The sequence below is a fragment of the Nymphaea colorata genome, chromosome 8 (assembly GCF_008831285.2).
Source record: "Nymphaea colorata isolate Beijing-Zhang1983 chromosome 8, ASM883128v2, whole genome shotgun sequence".
NCBI classification, from domain to species: domain Eukaryota; kingdom Viridiplantae; phylum Streptophyta; class Magnoliopsida; order Nymphaeales; family Nymphaeaceae; genus Nymphaea; species Nymphaea colorata.
Genome location: NC_045145.1, coordinates 14,186,596 through 14,203,183, shown reverse-complemented (window position 1 = coordinate 14,203,183; position 16,588 = coordinate 14,186,596). Strand labels below are relative to the sequence as shown.

The 16,588-nt window shown below is 42.3% G+C and overlaps 1 protein-coding gene across 1 annotated transcript; it reads right to left on the bottom strand.

The window, feature by feature from the left end:
* Positions 1-6,765: 6,765 nt before the first annotated feature.
* Positions 6,766-9,392, bottom strand: LOC116258732 (homeobox-leucine zipper protein ATHB-6). The gene is made up of 3 exons (XM_031636080.2): positions 8,815-9,392; positions 8,286-8,659; positions 6,766-7,708 (listed from the first exon to the last, which is right to left on the bottom strand). The coding sequence occupies exons 1-3, from the start codon at positions 8,873-8,875 to the stop codon at positions 7,169-7,171; spliced, it is 975 nt and encodes a 324-aa protein (XP_031491940.1). The 5' UTR covers positions 8,876-9,392; the 3' UTR covers positions 6,766-7,168.
* Between the last annotated feature and the right edge of the window lie 7,196 nt (positions 9,393-16,588).

Below are 16,588 nucleotides of genomic sequence, written 5' to 3'. Positions count from 1 at the left end.
GTTATGCTGGTCGTACTCTTGATAGTATAGTCTAACCTTAATGAGGAAGATTCACAATTAGACCATGTTCAACAGGTTTTATTTGTTACTTTCATGTATTAAGGTTTAGAGTTACGTGACGGGCCGCTTTTTAATCAATTTAATATTGACGAACTGTTTTCACTAAATAAGACCAACTTAATTTTCTCAGGTGATCATGACGCCAGTTAAAACAATCAACCTAGTAAGTACATGTCAAAATGCACACATATGACTACATAAAGCATTTGATGCCTGGATTTATGTGAACATGACCGTTTGAAAGCGCAAGTTTTTATTCAAAACTACCTTATATTTTACACACATACACGTTTAAACTAGATCTTGACCACTAAGTTCTTAGTACAGTTCTCTGTCCGTATTTCTTTATTGAACTTTTACGACGAAAAGAACCATAAACTCAGTTTTCAGAATGATAAGGTCTGGCAGAAGTCAGGATCTCTTAGACACACACTTGTATATGTGCATGCAGACTGGATCTTAACTTCTTCCAAGCATGGCACCATAACGAGGATGTCTGTTTCCTTTTATTGAGAGAGAACGTCTAATTCTTGGTGACTCAAAATTCATATCCGCGATAGTTTTTCTTTTAAAAAAAAAGGTAAAAAAACTGATAAAACTGTGACTTTTAATTCATGCCAATAATCAAGGGGGCCGTTCCTTACTTGCTCCTAGGGGTACCACTTGTTTGTTAATAGTTAAACAGAAGTGGTGGAAAAAGGAATGAAGTGTTTCGACTGGGGAGGCTACTGCACATGGATAGATATCATAGCATACCATCCTTCTGCCAACTTATTTCGCAAGTATTTCTGTCAGTTCAGTGCTCAAGACGCATGGAGATACCACGATATGCGTCGCACTGAATGAACAAAGGGATCTCATGAAATGGCTGATCTGTTCACTCTATCAATAACCAATTTTTTTGAAAAAGACAGACAATGACAGAAAGTATTTAAATAGTAATGAGGCTGACACCAATTTTCAGCTCATAGATTTTTTAATACAAGACGTGTTCCAAAGCATCTAACTCGTTTCACCACGGGAGCAACTTGTAACAAAGTTAAATTCTAGAAGGATAAACTTCCTTTCCGATACCGACATGGAGTCATATTCTCCAGTTCTTACTGTTCGTGATTTATCCCCTGCCTAACCTTTTGCCTCGCATCTCCAGATAATCTACTTTAATCGCAACCACGACCATTAATTTCTTGCTGCCAACGTCTCTGCTTATGATGTCACATCCTGCAAAGTAACAAATATTGGCAAAATCTACATATTCGAGTTTTTTTTTGCCAATATTTTTGAAGTTCGGAAGATTTCTAGTTTGATTGTAAAATATCAAGCAGGGTAATTCTTCTGCATGTTCTTCCTGATCTTGTAACTTCTGCTATACTGTTTTACCCATATGTAACAAAATTTTAAAAGTTCAGTAGTGAATTTCTTGGGATGTCCTCATAATAGCAAAGAACGAGAAACGCAGATTTTGTGGTTATGATCGTCAGATCGTGAGAAACGCAGATTTTGAATTCAGTAGTGGAGATGAAGAAATATTTAAGAACAATTAAATAAACCTTGAGCCCTCATGTTTCCGAGCACCATCAGGGCAGGGCACAAAACAAACAATACCAAATAGAGAAAAAATGAAGAAGAAAAGCGGGAGAAAGAATGGCGAAATTTTCCACACAATTAAAAGGAAAAAAGTGATCTCTCCGGAACTTCATGCAGCGATTCGCCATTCAGATTCGTCTGCTTCTCTTCGAATCTTTCGCCATCAGTCTTGGCCAATAAAGAAGTCCCATCCTTTCCTAAACCAACAACAAGTTGAACAATGAATTCATAAAATAGTATTTTCCATTAAAAAATTATTCCATGAGATTTTTTTTTTCTCTTTGAGTGACGTAGCCAACCTGCGAACCTTGGGATTTGAGCACCACGAGTCAAAGTTGGTGACGTGGATGGGGCCCGCGGTCTGCAGCCTTTTGGCCTCAAGTGGAAGTGAGAGAGAGGGAGAGAAAGAAAGCAAAGAGAAAAGGCATTTTCCAAATTGGTGTGACTATTTTTCTTCTATAGTTTGAACTGCGACCAATCTTTTTGAAATTTTTATGTGACTGCCGGATCCATGCATTCCCATATAACTTGATCTCCTTATGCAAATCAATTTCCTGTCTTTTCATGTACAGAAAGTCGACGAATCGACTAAGTTGAATGGTGCATAAGCAGTCATGGTGATACGTGCTGAGACCGGGTTTGATTCTTATGGGCACGATCAGCAAGCATGCATGCATGGTACCAAATTGACGTGCTTAGACTTTACGGCCAAAGTGTTAATGCAACTTCGAACCCCCGGAAGCAAGGGGAAAGGAAGGAACCCCAGGCTATTTTTTGGGCGGCTTCCAAGTTCTCCCGGTTAAGGTGTTGCCAAGTTAATCCATGAAAGAGTCAGGACATCAAATGCATTTAAATCTATACAATGATGGTAAACTTGTTAACTCAGGCGGTTTTGTTAATCCATGGAGCAGCCTAGAGTTGATTTGGTATTTCTCTTTTTGTTTCTCATAAGAAATGTAGAGGCCGGTGAAGTTAAATTTATATTGTTACCTCACAGATGGCCGTGTCAGGTTAGAAAAGCCATTGCTGAATCTTTACATATGCAATGGGTTCTTGGTCATCTGTTCAGAATGACCGGGCGCTTCAGGTATTGCACTGTGATCCAGCCAAGGAGACGTAAAGCATGCTCGACCCGACAGGTATTGCCTAACCAGGCTGTTTTGAGTATTAAAATTATTTTAAACTTGAATATAAGTGGTCAGCACTTTTGAAAAAACAAAGTAATTCGGTGTGTTGCACTCTATAAATTATAAACGCAATTAACTGAACGGTTGACGTGTCAATTTAAATAAATTTTGTGTTTACTTCGTTTATATATATTGTCAGGCGTACGTCGGGACGGGGCGGCGAAACGTTTCAAGCCGCTGGGACGCACTTGGGATTAAGTAAGAAATAGGAGTAGCTGGTTAGAAAAAAAGGAGGAGCGGTTGTGGGGTTGGGGATGGGTTACGACTACGAGAACGGGTGGGTCCCATGCGTCGCAGTCGGGGGACAGGAGTCCCTGACTTTACACCAATGGCCGAAGAGACGAGTGGATCCAAGAGCCCGCCAGCGTGTCCTGCGGGCCCCGCCCTCCACCGGCATCGCTTCCCCATGTGACTCCCCCGGGCCCCACCGCCTAAAAAGCAAAGCAAAGCAAAGAAAAACAAATCGAAGAAAAAGAAAACTACTCCGACCCCCGGAATCCCGTCGGTCCTTCTGTCAGAGGGCCCCACCTGCCCGGCGGTCCCCCCACAGGTCTCTTCACGCACTCTCTTAGCTCCAGCAGCTTCGCCCTGGAAAGTGGAGCGATTTACCAGAACGCCACTCCCTCCCTCGTTGGCAGGCTGCCACGTGCTGGACAAACGGACGTCAAGCGGCGCCTTCCTTTGGAGTAAACGGCGCGTCCGTCGACGTTGACGTCCCACCCGACGTGACGTCGATGAAAGCGGCTGTGACGTCAGCTCGCACCGTCGAGTCGCTTTCTTTCCAATCCGGCCTTCCACGTGGCCCCCGCGGCTGGGCCCCACGCGAAACGCTCCTCTACCCCCGTCGAAGCGAGAGACTTGGTTAATGACGCAATTGCCCCCCCAGCCCGGGCAGGCCCCACATTGCTCCGGTTCGGAATAGAATCGGGGCCTTCTTCCAGTGGTTCGTCGCGCTTGTCAAATGTCTCTTACGGGCGCCTTCGAGTCAGAGAGACGAGACCCCTCGGATACATAAATTTAAGCGGGGAGGGGAAAGAAAGGGGTACAAATTCTGTATATTAAAATTTTGGCTAGTGGAGCGGGTTTTTGCCCCTCTTGAAAAAAAAAAAAAAACTTTCTTCAACTTGAATGTCTAGGGGGAGATCTTTGCCATTGCTACTCAAAATTTTCCAAAACGAACGAGAAGGGAGCCGACATACATGAACTTGGTACAAAGCCCAAAAAACAAGAGCTTCTGGTAAAGGTCCCCTTAGTTTTTCTCCCATTTGTTGTCGACTATCTAAGAATTGTTCAATTGCCATCAAAATTCAATGGGTCAAATGTAAATGGTATTTATTCTTGAAAAATTATGTTCCAAAGCATGGTTTGCAAATTCAAAATTAATATGCTAAGATTTTCTGATCTATCATCAAAATTTAAGTGAAAACATTGATATTATACACAAGGGCACACGAAAACTTGGAAAACACTATCTGGGCTACATATTGCTGGGCTTGATACTTATTATGCTTTTGCAAAGTTGCAATGGAGAATTAGGCTGCACCAAAGGACTTTATTTGGAAATGATGGGGACGCATGATGGTGCATGGCCACATACATGATGGCATGATCAAGATCAAGGTACATGCAATTTGCTGCCACCATAAAGTTTGTCTCTTTTATCCCTCCCTCCAGATGGTAAGCGATGGGACCGGGCATGAGCATTAGATCGCGTCATGTCAAGGTCCATGGCATGGCAAAGTAGACGAAACGCCGTCATCATTCATGCCACCTAAGAACACCGCCTCTCTAGGTCTCGTCTCATATGCAAACATCTTACTTTCTTGGTCTATATGGATGCAATGACGGTGGAGACGAGCGTCGCTAGTATATATCCAAAGAAGGGGAGGCCTCTGTTAAAAATGTTCCAAAGTAGATCATGCCACCCTACAGATAGATAATAGATAATAGCTGAGTAGAGGAGCCACACTTTTATCATGCATATATAAAAGTAAAAGGTTTTGCGAGAAAGGAAGGAAAGGTTGGGGCTGCAGAGTTAGTTGTTTATTAGGGAAATCTATGAATAATTGAATATCCATCGCCCCAGAGTGTTATTTTTAGCAGTTGCAGAGTCTCTTTTGCTTCACCTCTCAGACCTAACAAGGGACAAAAAGAGAAGGGGGGCCACGGCCATGGAGTCCCTACTAAAAAAGAAGAAAAAGGAAATGATGGGAATCTCCTTTCCCACACACCCACAAACACTAAAATAAAAAACAAGCTTTGGCTAGCGTGCCACCCCTTTCCTCTCTCACTTTCTCTCTCTCTAACCCCATGTGCATGACCTGCAAGCAGCCCACCTCTTTTTCGTCTTCCAGCCAGCGCCCCCCCGTACACAGATAGAGCTTCGTCATGCGGAAAACGACTCCCCCCACTTGGCTCTCTCAGGTAGCGCCAAGCGTGTGTCGGAGTGTCCATGATCAGAGGCCGGGAAACGGAAAGCTTCTCTCCTGACCTGCAGAGCAGAATTACTGCTAAACAGGGTTTAGCAGGAAAAGAGAGAGAGAACTATCTATCAGAAAAGGTGGGGTAAGTGGGTAACAAAAGAGACGATTCCTTCTCTCCTCCTCCTATTCGTGCTTGAAAAGTTAGGGAGGAAGATTTTGATCGAGAGAAAGGAGGGAAAGGTGGAGGGAAGTGAGGAAAATGGAACGTTTCCCAATCATAGGCACGACTTTTGAGATTGATGTTCTTGTCAAGGAGTAAAGAGAATAGTTTAGTCTAGTCAGTGGGTCGCCTCCTTCTCGGCTTCTGAACCCCCTCTCTTTCTCTCACTTCCTTCTCTTCTTTTTCCAAAAATCGGGAAGGCATGGACCAATTTAAGCACATAACAGTACCGACTTCACCCTCGAACGCCTGAAACAGAAAAGAGCCATGGTGGCTCTTGATTTTTCGTCCTTCCCCTGCTTTTCTGGTCAAAATGATCTTCGAACTGTTTGGGCCAAGCCATTTTCTCCAATAGGAACACACTCCTTTAGTTCAAACATCTTCCTCCATTCTCCCTCACAGTGTTGATCTTGTTGCCTGCTGCCTGCTGGCGGGCGGTCCATTTCTCTTCCGACTGTCCCTAGCCGAGTTTGTGTGGTAATCTTGGTGCCTCTCTCTCTTCCTTCGACCAGATCACAAATACGTTGGGTGGTTAGCAGAACAAAATAAAATCATGCCTAATTTCTACTTATGGTGGCATCTGTTTTTTCCATATCCATGATTGTGCCTAAACAGTGGTATGCATAGCATCCAGGGGTAAACAATCAGCGTCATTTCTTTGGTGCAAATGCAATAGTGTTTCCATCACTGTAAAATAGAGAATTCAGCTGTGTTTGCAGACCTTCCAAAGCTTTAACCAATGGCAAGAGTACAAAATTACAAACTCCATGATATGGCTAAGGATGTGTACTGAGCGAGCATCTCGGGGAGCCTTTTTTTATTTTTTCACCCTGGCATGTAAGAGCGACCGACTCAGACTCTTGGTTACATCACCCTGTTATCCCGTTTTATCAGGGAACAAGGGGAGCAGTAAGTACTGGAGAGGGCATCTCAGTAACTTTTTTGAAAATCCTTCTCACCACTATGTATTCTACTGTTTGCCACCGTCAGATGCTTCCATCACCCCGTGTCTCATGTTACTGTGCACCCTTTTTTTTTTAACATCCCAAAGTTGACATGTGATATCATCCCCAGATTAAACAAAACAAAAGTACCTAGAAATGGCTTCTGAGAAAAAATTCAGAGATCCCCATGCAATCTCTTTTTTCAGCACTCCCCCCTTCCACCTCCCAATAATATCTACATTCATTATAATATGAACACCACTATAATGGTGTGGATTTGACAATGAGGTAATCATCAACCACCGGCAAAATGCCATCAACGTACCAGACAGTAAAACCCCAAATGCACGGGAGAAATCCCACAAAGGAAAGGAAACGCAATCATGGTCAGGAAAATTTTGAAGGAAGAAAGAGTGAACCAGGTGAAAGGAAAGCGGTCAACTCGCATCACCTACCGGCTACCACAAAGATTTAGAGAAAGAGGCAGCCAAACAAGGAAATGGCTTTCGGAGGATCCTGATTTCTTATTTTCCCGGCACTGATCCGCCTCCTTTCTTTATTCACAATCCTTCTCCCTTTTTCCCTTCGGAAAATTTTGTACATCAGCGAGCTGGTAGACAAGGAAAGGTAAACACATAAAAAGCCAAATTTTACAAAAACCGCTTCCCCCTGTTTGCTTCCTCTCTGCACCGATCCTGATTCGAAGAATTCTTTTTCCCAAGTTTGTTTGTTTCCCGTCCTACCCTCTCACGTCCATTGGTCGTAGTACCATGGCATAGTTGGGGGCTGCTCGTAATTGAAGAAGTTGCAAGACTCCTCGGAGTTCAGAAAGTTGTGCTCTTCCATCCTGAGGAACTGATGGAAGGTTTTGTGGGAGGACAAGGAAGAAGAGGATGGTGATTGCGATGATGGCGAGGGAGCCACAGAGAAGTTGAATTTCGATGGCTGGTTGATGAACTGCTGAGGGAAGAGCTCGGCTGCGACGATGGGCCTGTGAGGACTATTATCATCGTTTAGTATCGCGCTGGAGTCGCTATCATCTGAGCCATCCTTGACATCGTTGAAGATGGCAGCATTAGGAGGACTAGTAACGATGCTGGGCTTCTGATCGATGGAGTTGCTCCTCTCTGCAGATTCATTTACCAGCATAATGTTGCTGTTTTTATGGTTGCTCTGTTCTGTTGCTCTGACCTCCGCCTCACCGATCATTTCAATTTCCTCTTGCTGGCTTTCTGAGTCCCTCGTGACGATGCCCGTCTCCTCTAGTTTTTCTTTTAGCTCTCTCACCTGAGTTGGTCAGCAAACAAGGCATAAGCCATAAAAGATGAGAAAATTAATGCTGACGCTGGTGATACCAAGAAACGGATAAGTTGGTTTCTTGCAAAATGCTAAGTTCTGTATATTTATGGACTTGGGGTCTTAAAGATTGCTTGGAAAATCAGGTATGAGTGATCCCAAGAAGAAGGAAAAAGGAGGCCATGTCTGTTCTACCTTTAGGGGTTTGACAAGTTGGGGTTCCAGAGTCTGGCTACAAATATGAATTTCTTAATGATCCCAAGGAAACAATTTCCTCGTGTTTTGGTCTTTCGAGACTAGAGTTTGTCAATTGTCTTGCAAAATTAAAGTTTCTAATGGTGATCCCGATAAAAAGGAGAACTTAGTTCTCCGCTTTCTCTGCTTATGAGAGAGTTTTCATGTATGTATAAATCAAAACTATTTTACTTGTCCCAGCTCAAAGAGAAGCTTGCTTCCTTTATAGCTATTCGACTTCAGGGTTATGTCCACAATCCTAAGCTCAAATTCATGTTGATCTCAATCAAACTAAAGACTCGGTGTTCATTTCTGCCCGGTGCTGGTCGTTTACCTCTTGCACGAGAGATTCCTTTTCCTTCTGAAGGGACTCGTAGCTGGCCTTGAGAGTCTCATAGTCTGCTTTGAGTGTGCTGTAGTCTCTCTCTAATTGCTTCGTTTTCCAGCGGGCTCTCCTGTTCTGGAACCACACTGCAACCTGCCTGGGCTGTAGGCCTAACTCCTGAGCAAGCTTCACTTTCCTCTCAGGTTCGAGCTTGTTCTCCAACTCGAAGTTCTTCTCCAAGGCCTTCACCTGATCCACTGTCAGGCGTCTCTTCTTTTCCTGAATCCGACCCCCTTCCTCACTGCAATCATCCTCGTCGAAACCATCCAAGATGCTTTGGAAGCTCCTGCTGTAGCTGCTTCCACCTCCTCCATTCTTCTCTTCTACAAGAAGGATCATTCCATCCCCACCAGAACAGAAAAACAGAACAACCCATATGAATAATCACATAAACCGCTATCCCAATAGCTCGAAGATGTTGTATAGAAGATGAAAAGAGTAGGCCGGGAATGAATTAAACAAGGAAAATTTTACCAACCTGAAGTTGGACATATAGGAAGCAGACCCCCCAAAGAGTCCGAGTTTTCCATCCTTTTCATGGCTGTTGACAAATATATAGGTATCTGTATGTACGTAGAGAGTGCAGAAAGAGAGAGAGAGAGAGAGAGAGGAGGAGGAGGAGTGCAACCAGGAGTGCCTTTTTCTCTTTCTAGGTTGCCGGGTGGGAGACGGAGATTACTTCTAGTGTTGGAAGGCCATGTAGAGAGCACCTTACGAGAACAGCCAGAGCCGAAAATTGCAGAAATCCTTGGGAAGGTTCAAGGACTTCCAGATGGCTTCTCCATCCTGCTTCTTGTCTCCTGCCTCTTCTCCTTCAGTACCCATCACGGGGAGAGGAGAAAGAGGAAAGATCATTGACTCAAGAAGCTACTCACCATTAACAATCTTCTTGCTCTTGGAGCAGAGGAGATCATTCTCAGATCTGCCTTCTTGTAGAAGACGAAGATGCCGAGTGGAAACTAGTAAAGAAAGAAAAGCATCAAAACAAAAGTATTTACAAACACATCTAGCACCCCTCTCTCTCTCTCTCTCTCACTCTCCGTATTACTATTATATCGCCACTCACGGCTCCCTTTAAATAAACCTTACATGGGCTTCAGCAACGGGTTACAAATCTGATTTGAGTGGTTAAGCGCTAGACTTGTTCTGGAGAGGCTGCTAAATGAAATGCAGCCAAATTCATTCCAAATGAATTCTCTCTCTCCCTCTCTGTCTGTGCTTAGCTTTTGGAATTACAAATGGATAATAAACTTTAAGGCGATTTACAAAAGAACGCTCAACTTTTGACTTTTCACAAATTCACTCCCTTTAGCCTAAAAGATTGACAAGCATGCCCTTCTCTCCACATTTCTCTCTTTACCAGTCACAAAAAAAAAAAAAGAAGAAGAAAAAAACAAAGTGGGCGTCAAAAAGGAATTTTAAAGTGGCAGGGAAAAAGGAGGAGGAGGAGAGCTAGATCTTCATTGCTTTGTATCTCTCGGTTTCTTAGGAAGAGGAAGAGCTAACACGGAAGAAGCAGATATTCGCTCCTCTGTTTCTCTTTCTTTGTGACTTTGTTTTGCTTTGCCTTTTCTCGCTCTTAAAACTTTTGTGTTTGTTTCCCTGACTACTTGGTTAAATGTTCAACTTTTTCCCCTTTACATTCAATTTGTTTTTCTTCTTCCTTCGTCACGTCTCTCAAAAGGAAAAAGCAAAAAAACCATGTTGATTTGCTTTTTCTCTTGGGGTTTTCGTAGTTAGAGTAGTTTTTGATTTGTTTTTCTGTTTCTGCTGTGCATTCTTTTTTTTTTTGAGATGCTTTCTGCATTCTTACCCCAGGCCATTCATTTGTTCGCAGTCGTCGATGAATTTTTCTCTACTCTGTCCGAAGCTTTTTTTGGGATGTTCTCGTCATGATAGATAGCAATCTTCTATCGCCCACATCAAACATGGCATATCCAGTTTCTCCACTTGTTATTCTACACATTTTTATCATAAATTTATCACCGAAACCATGGTTTTAGCTGCTTCTGCTGCTGCCATTTTTTCAACCGCCGAAACCTTGCTTAGACCATATCAGTATTCCATTGAATGAAGCTCAAGGCGGTGCTTGCAGCTGACACCAACAAGTTGGGTACAAACAGAAACAAACCAAACCAAAACCAAAATGCCTGTGAGATTCAAGTGAAGTTAAACAGTGGTGCAGCTCCTAAGATCAATGGCAGTAAGAAATCAACTGACAATTTCAAGGCTATTGCTTGCTGGACAGAAGATTGCGGATGATGATGAGTTTTGTTTATGTTCATCGTCTCCACAGGAAGCGAAGCCAAATTATCAATCAATTTGTCAGACTGGACTGTGTTGCTTGCTGTGATGACAACGATCGTTTAAGCGGTAGGGAAGCAATTAATCAACTTCGACTGGAGGCTAAAAGGGCCAGAATTCGCATTGAAATTATTTAGCAAAAAAGGCTAAAGTTGCTTACAGTAGTTGAGGTACACTTTGTGAAAAGGTACTTTCATACGTTTCGATGCTACTTATAACATATTCTGTTAACACTGATGCAGTTTGAGAATTATTTTGCTAACCAACCTTTAAATGTCAATTCTGAAAAAGTTGAACAGCCCTTCATAAATCCCCCTATAGGTGGGCTCAGGGCTGGCTGCTATTTGTGGGTTTTTTTGAAAAGCCCTTCATGTTAATGGGTTATTACGCGAAAGAACCTCTTGGCGATTCAAGATTTAAAAGCAAGAGAGCTTCGGGAGCCTGGTGTTATGGTTTTGTGGAAGGAGTATTTGGTCATTTTCAAAAAGAAAAATAAAAAGAGTGCTTCAGTCATTCTTACTTTCCATTTTTGCCCCTACGTTGGGGTCTTCTTTTTTGAGGTGCAAGACTATCCACAATTCATGTGTTCAGGCACGAACATATAATTTTATTCCGAAAAAACGGCCTATAAAGCATCACTTGCTATTTACCGTATATCTTGGCTTAAGATTAACGTGAGCCGAAAAATGATCTTAAAATTGAATCCATGTCTTTAATTGTTTACTAGATTGACCTGACCAAACTCTCCAAGTAAAGACAACCAACTTAAATTGCGTTTGATCAGTAATCAAAACCATTTTAGAGCAAATAGCATTTCCGTTGTTGATGAATGCGGCCTCAGAGCTCGAACTAATAAACCCTACGAACGAAGACATGAAAGAATGAAAGGAAAACAAACCAAAACAACGAAGGAAAACAAAAGTGCGCAACAAAAAACATAAATTTGAAAAATTAAATGAAGTGCTGAGCATGAGCTCGAATTAGCCGAACTTCTGAGCATGAAATTGTCTTTATGCAAATTGTTCGTATATGATATTGTAAGTGGGGACTCTATTGCTAATTGGCCCGACTAGAATTATTTCTCAATTTTGCCCTCCATCCATTTAACATTTTTGTCTGGTCGCCACTTTTATTTTGAAGGATCGATCGCCTTGTCTCACAAAGCTCCTGATTCTTTCTACTCAAACAGTGTCTAAAAATTCCATTGTTGTCAATATTGGCGTATCGGTTCTGCTGAAAGGTGCAACGTATCGGTTGATGGCCATTGACCCACATCGGCTTATTTTCTCTATTTATATTCAAGCTACTTTAAACTAATTAAAAGGTGAAAAAACAAAACAAAAGCTCTGTCGGTACAATAAGGTATCATAAGTCATAGCCACTTGAACCCCCGCAGCAGCGTGGAAAAGTCTAAAAAGCTCAGCCGTCGACACCGACCATTTTAAGGAAAAAAAAAAAATGAAACCCCTCAAGCAAATAGGCTAAATCATTACAATGATTTGGAGAAAATTTTGCAATGTTTTTTCAGTGTAATACAATACCTGTTTTGAATAATTGAAACACAGGGGCCAATTTGTGATCCGGGATGTTATCGATAAAACTTGCTCGATTATATTAAGCCTTGGTTTGAAATGTTGTTTCTAATGGGGAGTCTCTTTGCATCCTTCTTTCTTTTTGGTGTCCAAATTTTTATAAGGAAGAAAAGAAGTGAGGGAGAGGAGTTTGAGGTAAAGAGTGTGAGAAGGGATCAAGAGAGATGAGAGATTCGAGTTGATGTCAGCGAATCGCTGGGTGCAATAGGCGTGGTTTAGAAGGCCCCTTGTTTTTGATATATATCATTAATAAGGAGAAGCCACCAACCCCTTCTATTGCGGATCGAGACGTGACACATTGATTGCGACCCTCCTTGAGTGTCCGCGATGTGAAACTACTCTCCGCCTCCTTCTGCTTGAAGTCTTTGCCTTAATTAACCAACAGACCAGGTATGCATGAAATCTTGATCACAGACAGGCTCACTTGGCACGCACCCACTTCGATCGACTTCAAGGTCTCGACTCAAACCCGTCTGATCGACTGTGCCTAGTCCTTTTGGATACGGGTTTTTATGTTTCTTTCCTTCGAAACTTTTTCTTGCCAACGAACGGAATATGGTTCTCCTGCCTGCATGAAATATCTGACGCCAGGTAGAGATTTTCCTTGCACAGTGTTTGGGAATTCCAGATCTTCCATAATCTTTTGCTTGCTAGGGAAGAAGATGGACGTATCTTACGTATCCTTGAAAGGAAGACAAGGGAAGAGGGAACCGGTCAATTTTATCCTAGATTTTGGTTCTTGTTACAAAATTTTCATCCGACTGTTTATCTCAGCAACTTCATAGATTAGGTCCTTTGAGGAAAGGGACGTGCATATTCAATTTAAAAATGTGTGGCCAGTGAAAGCCAAACTCAACCAGTACGTCTGCCCAAGTTTAGGTGCCGTTTGCTTGTCAAGAATAGCATGTGTGAAGTCACTGACAATCTCTCTCTCTCTCTCTCTCATTTAATGTTGATCTCACCGGCTCAACCGATATAGTGTCTTCACCGCGGCCTTTTATCCATCTTAAATTGGAAAATATTTTACAGTTCTTACACAAGCTGGCATTTGATCTAGGCCCCCATTCACAGCTAGCTCCACCTAGTCAACAGGCTGATGTATATATATATACATATACATATAGATTAATGGTCCTCAGTGCTTTTCATGCTTGACTTGTCCACATGCATGCCCAAATATATCAACACGTCTATTGACCTCTAAAAACAGTTGAGAGTTGCATTGGTAATGAGTTTTATACCTGAATCTCTGCATCATGCATAGAAGTTATTGTGGGATCTAAATCCTGTTTTGGTTGATTTTGTCTGACTCCAAATCCGATTAGTTTAGACTCGGCGATTACTACATCCGACCTGAGTCCTGGCCGTTTCCCTTCCTACTCCTGTGATATGAAAAGACAAGGAAAAGGGGCAAATCAGAAACCTGTACTTTATCCTTAATATGGGTGCAAATGGCGATGATAATTCTCAACTTTTATTATTTTTTCTTTTTGGCTGTCATGATACTAAGTGTTGGCAGGCTTCAACCTTTTTTGGGTGGAGGCTTAAGTCATCAATCTTACAGACCATCTGATCTGCAGCACTTTGTCAGGAGCACATTCAGTAACCTAGGCAATTATCTTGTTGCAGGAGTCAGAGTCATTGAAAAACAGGGAAGGGGAAAAGCTTCAAGATCGCTTTTTTCAATGGATCAAGGTGGGGGATGGGACTTCTGCCCTTCAATTAGGTCCATGAGACATCAGTGTGGAAAAGATGGGCCTAGAAATTGAGTTAGCAGGGACAACTGAGATGTCATTGTCCAAAGGGCAGGGTGCTGGCACTAGGTGTGTGGACCTAAGTTTTCTTTTCTCTCTTCATTTGTTTATTGGTGCAAAGTTTTCCAACTTCAATTTCCATTCAATTACTCACTGCCCATGGCGGTGGCCCACAAGTTCACTGTTGAAAATGAAATAGGAAAAGGACTGGTTCTACATGTGGTTAGCCTCTCACCACCGGCTGATTTGATGTCTCAAGGTTTGGGCATCTTGTGGAGTCGAAGCCAATTCTTCGGTGAATGAGATGCAGCAAAAAGTTGATCCAGCTTTTAAACCATGTCGATCCACTCGACTTGGGCTTATTGATCACATGGCCATTTATAATCGTAAAATCTGCAACCAGGACATGATTTTATTGGGCAGCGGAAGGGGAAAAAGAAAAGCAATGATATTTAATTTGCGCAGTAATTGTTTCAAGATCTCATCAACGTCATTGTCATCATCAACAGGTACACTTGAGGGCTTAAATACTCGGCAAAGCATTTAAATGGGTTGGTCATGAAATTGTCTCTCGCCTTTATGCTTTCTCTAAACCACCACTCATCACCTTCTTCTAAGTCCTTGCTCCAGAGCACAAGCTGAAGTACATCTTAGATCCAAGGTGTCGCCCACATGGTCCCAAGCTTTCTGGATCATGGCGTTTCCCCCTTCTCTTGATTTCCCTTATTGGCACCCTCAAGCAGTTGCAGACTGATAGGACAGTGACCATAAGTACTGTAGGTAAACACCAAGGTGGCCATGTGAGAGAGAGGAGGGGAGAAAGCAGACTTAAAAACACCTTTGCCCATTTGATGATTGGCTTCCTGCCATCTCAACTTTACATTTAAATTGGTCATTCGGGTATAAATTCTATTTTTGCCAGGGTTGAGAATCTCTTGGCAGGGAAGGCAATTGGGTGTCCATTGCTGCCCTCCATAAAGGGGTGAGAGCAATGATGTCGGGTGGTAGAACAGCAGAACCCTAAAATAATGTGAGTGCCGTCCATGAGCTTGAGCGAAAACGATGAATCCTTGTTGCCCATATGGCCAATAGTAGCAACGAAGGAAAAAAGAAACAAGGAAATGGTTTCCCTGCATGTGCAGAGATTAGTTTTAGAAAGCTCCCAGTCGTGACAAAATAAGAGTGGTCTTATTAAATTGTTTGATTTTGGCCAAAAGCGTTAAAAACTTCAAACTTAGCCGCAAGCGCGCACATAAAAAAATGATTGATGGTACTGAACACGGAAGCAAATTTGTTCAATTATTTTCACTTTTTTAGGGTTCATAGTGGACAAAGACTGTCCGAGAAATATAAAGTTTAGGCTTGGAGACCTGCTAGCTAATATTATTGGGTTTTTTCTTTTCTTTTCTTTTTTTTAAAAAAAAAAAAACTTACAACCTCAGCTCTTTCCGTCTTTTCCTTTCAAGGGAGAAAATTTTGATATGCAAACTGGAGTTAGGCTGGCGCTTACCAATTTAAGCCAAGAAAGATGTGTAAAGAATATGAACAAATCCTCCTTAAAGTCCGTAAAGAAATAATATCAATGGCCGTTCTCAAATTTTCATTTTCTAGCTCTGCCATTGTTAATCGCATCGGGAGGAAAACCCCGAGGCCAGTACTCTGGCTACCAGGTGGGCAGAGTTATTCTTGATATTAACAAAGGAAAACTACCAGTAGGGTTGGATGGAGATGAAGTCATGACGTCGTAACTGCCATTTCGCCAGTCGTTCTTAAATGTGATTTATATTTCCAGACCTTTAATCGAGAAGATCTCGTGGCCAAGAATGCAAGTTTCCTGCATCAAACTCTGAGCATGTTCTGCAACTTGAACCCCCACTTCCAGTCCACCTAACCAGATGTGAAAGTCTCTACGTGCAGAACACAATATCTGAAAGAATTGCAGAAACTGTAACGCGGTATGGTTTGACGGCAAAGGAAATAGACGACTAAAATAACACTACATTGCCTTATGGTCCTGAAAGGCTGAAACTGCTACAGTATTGATGCTGCTTTTCAAAGTCCCAAAGCCAAAGTATCTGATTCTCAAGGTACCGTATAGCTAAAACAATCTTCTCATCAGTTAGAAGTTGGGAAGAGCTAGTACGCACTCGCTCCTTGTATAAAACCACCCAATCCAAGTAATTAACACCCAATTTGCATAATAGCATCTATTAGAAAAGTTCTCTGCAGTAGTGGATTCTCTACTGCGGAACTAACTTGTAACTGGAGATTTCATGGCTATGTTCCTTTCCAAAGAAGTCAAAACCAGGTGAAGAAGCTCCACATGGCCAAGGCATCTATCAGCTGAAAGCATCGTTCTTTCTGAGTGGAATACGCATCACATCCCATCAGTCTTGAAAATGCACTTTGAGTGACGTAGTTCAGGGAATTTACTACATGCAGCGAAGTTAGAACTTCAGGGGTGTGCAGAGGCTCGTTGAACTCTAAATGAGGCCGCAAAGTTTGTTGGGAAGAAAAATTCTCCTTTTCCTGATAGTGTACACATGATTGAGAATTCACCAAAAGTAATGAACCAGTAACCTTATTTGTGTACATCACTTTT

What these genes read in the sequence shown, in the direction of transcription:
- LOC116258732 (XM_031636080.2), bottom strand. Translation starts at nt 8,875, where the DNA reads ATGAAAAGGATGGAAAACTCGGACTCTTTGGGGGGTCTGCTTCCTATA. An exon ending in TCCTATATGTCCAACTTCAG is followed by an intron (nt 8,660 to 8,814) that starts GTTGGTAAAATT and finishes TCCTTCTTGTAG; the next exon opens with AAGAGAAGAATGGAGGAGGT. An exon ending in AGGAATCTCTCGTGCAAGAG is followed by an intron (nt 7,709 to 8,285) that starts GTAAACGACCAG and finishes TGACCAACTCAG; the next exon opens with GTGAGAGAGCTAAAAGAAAA.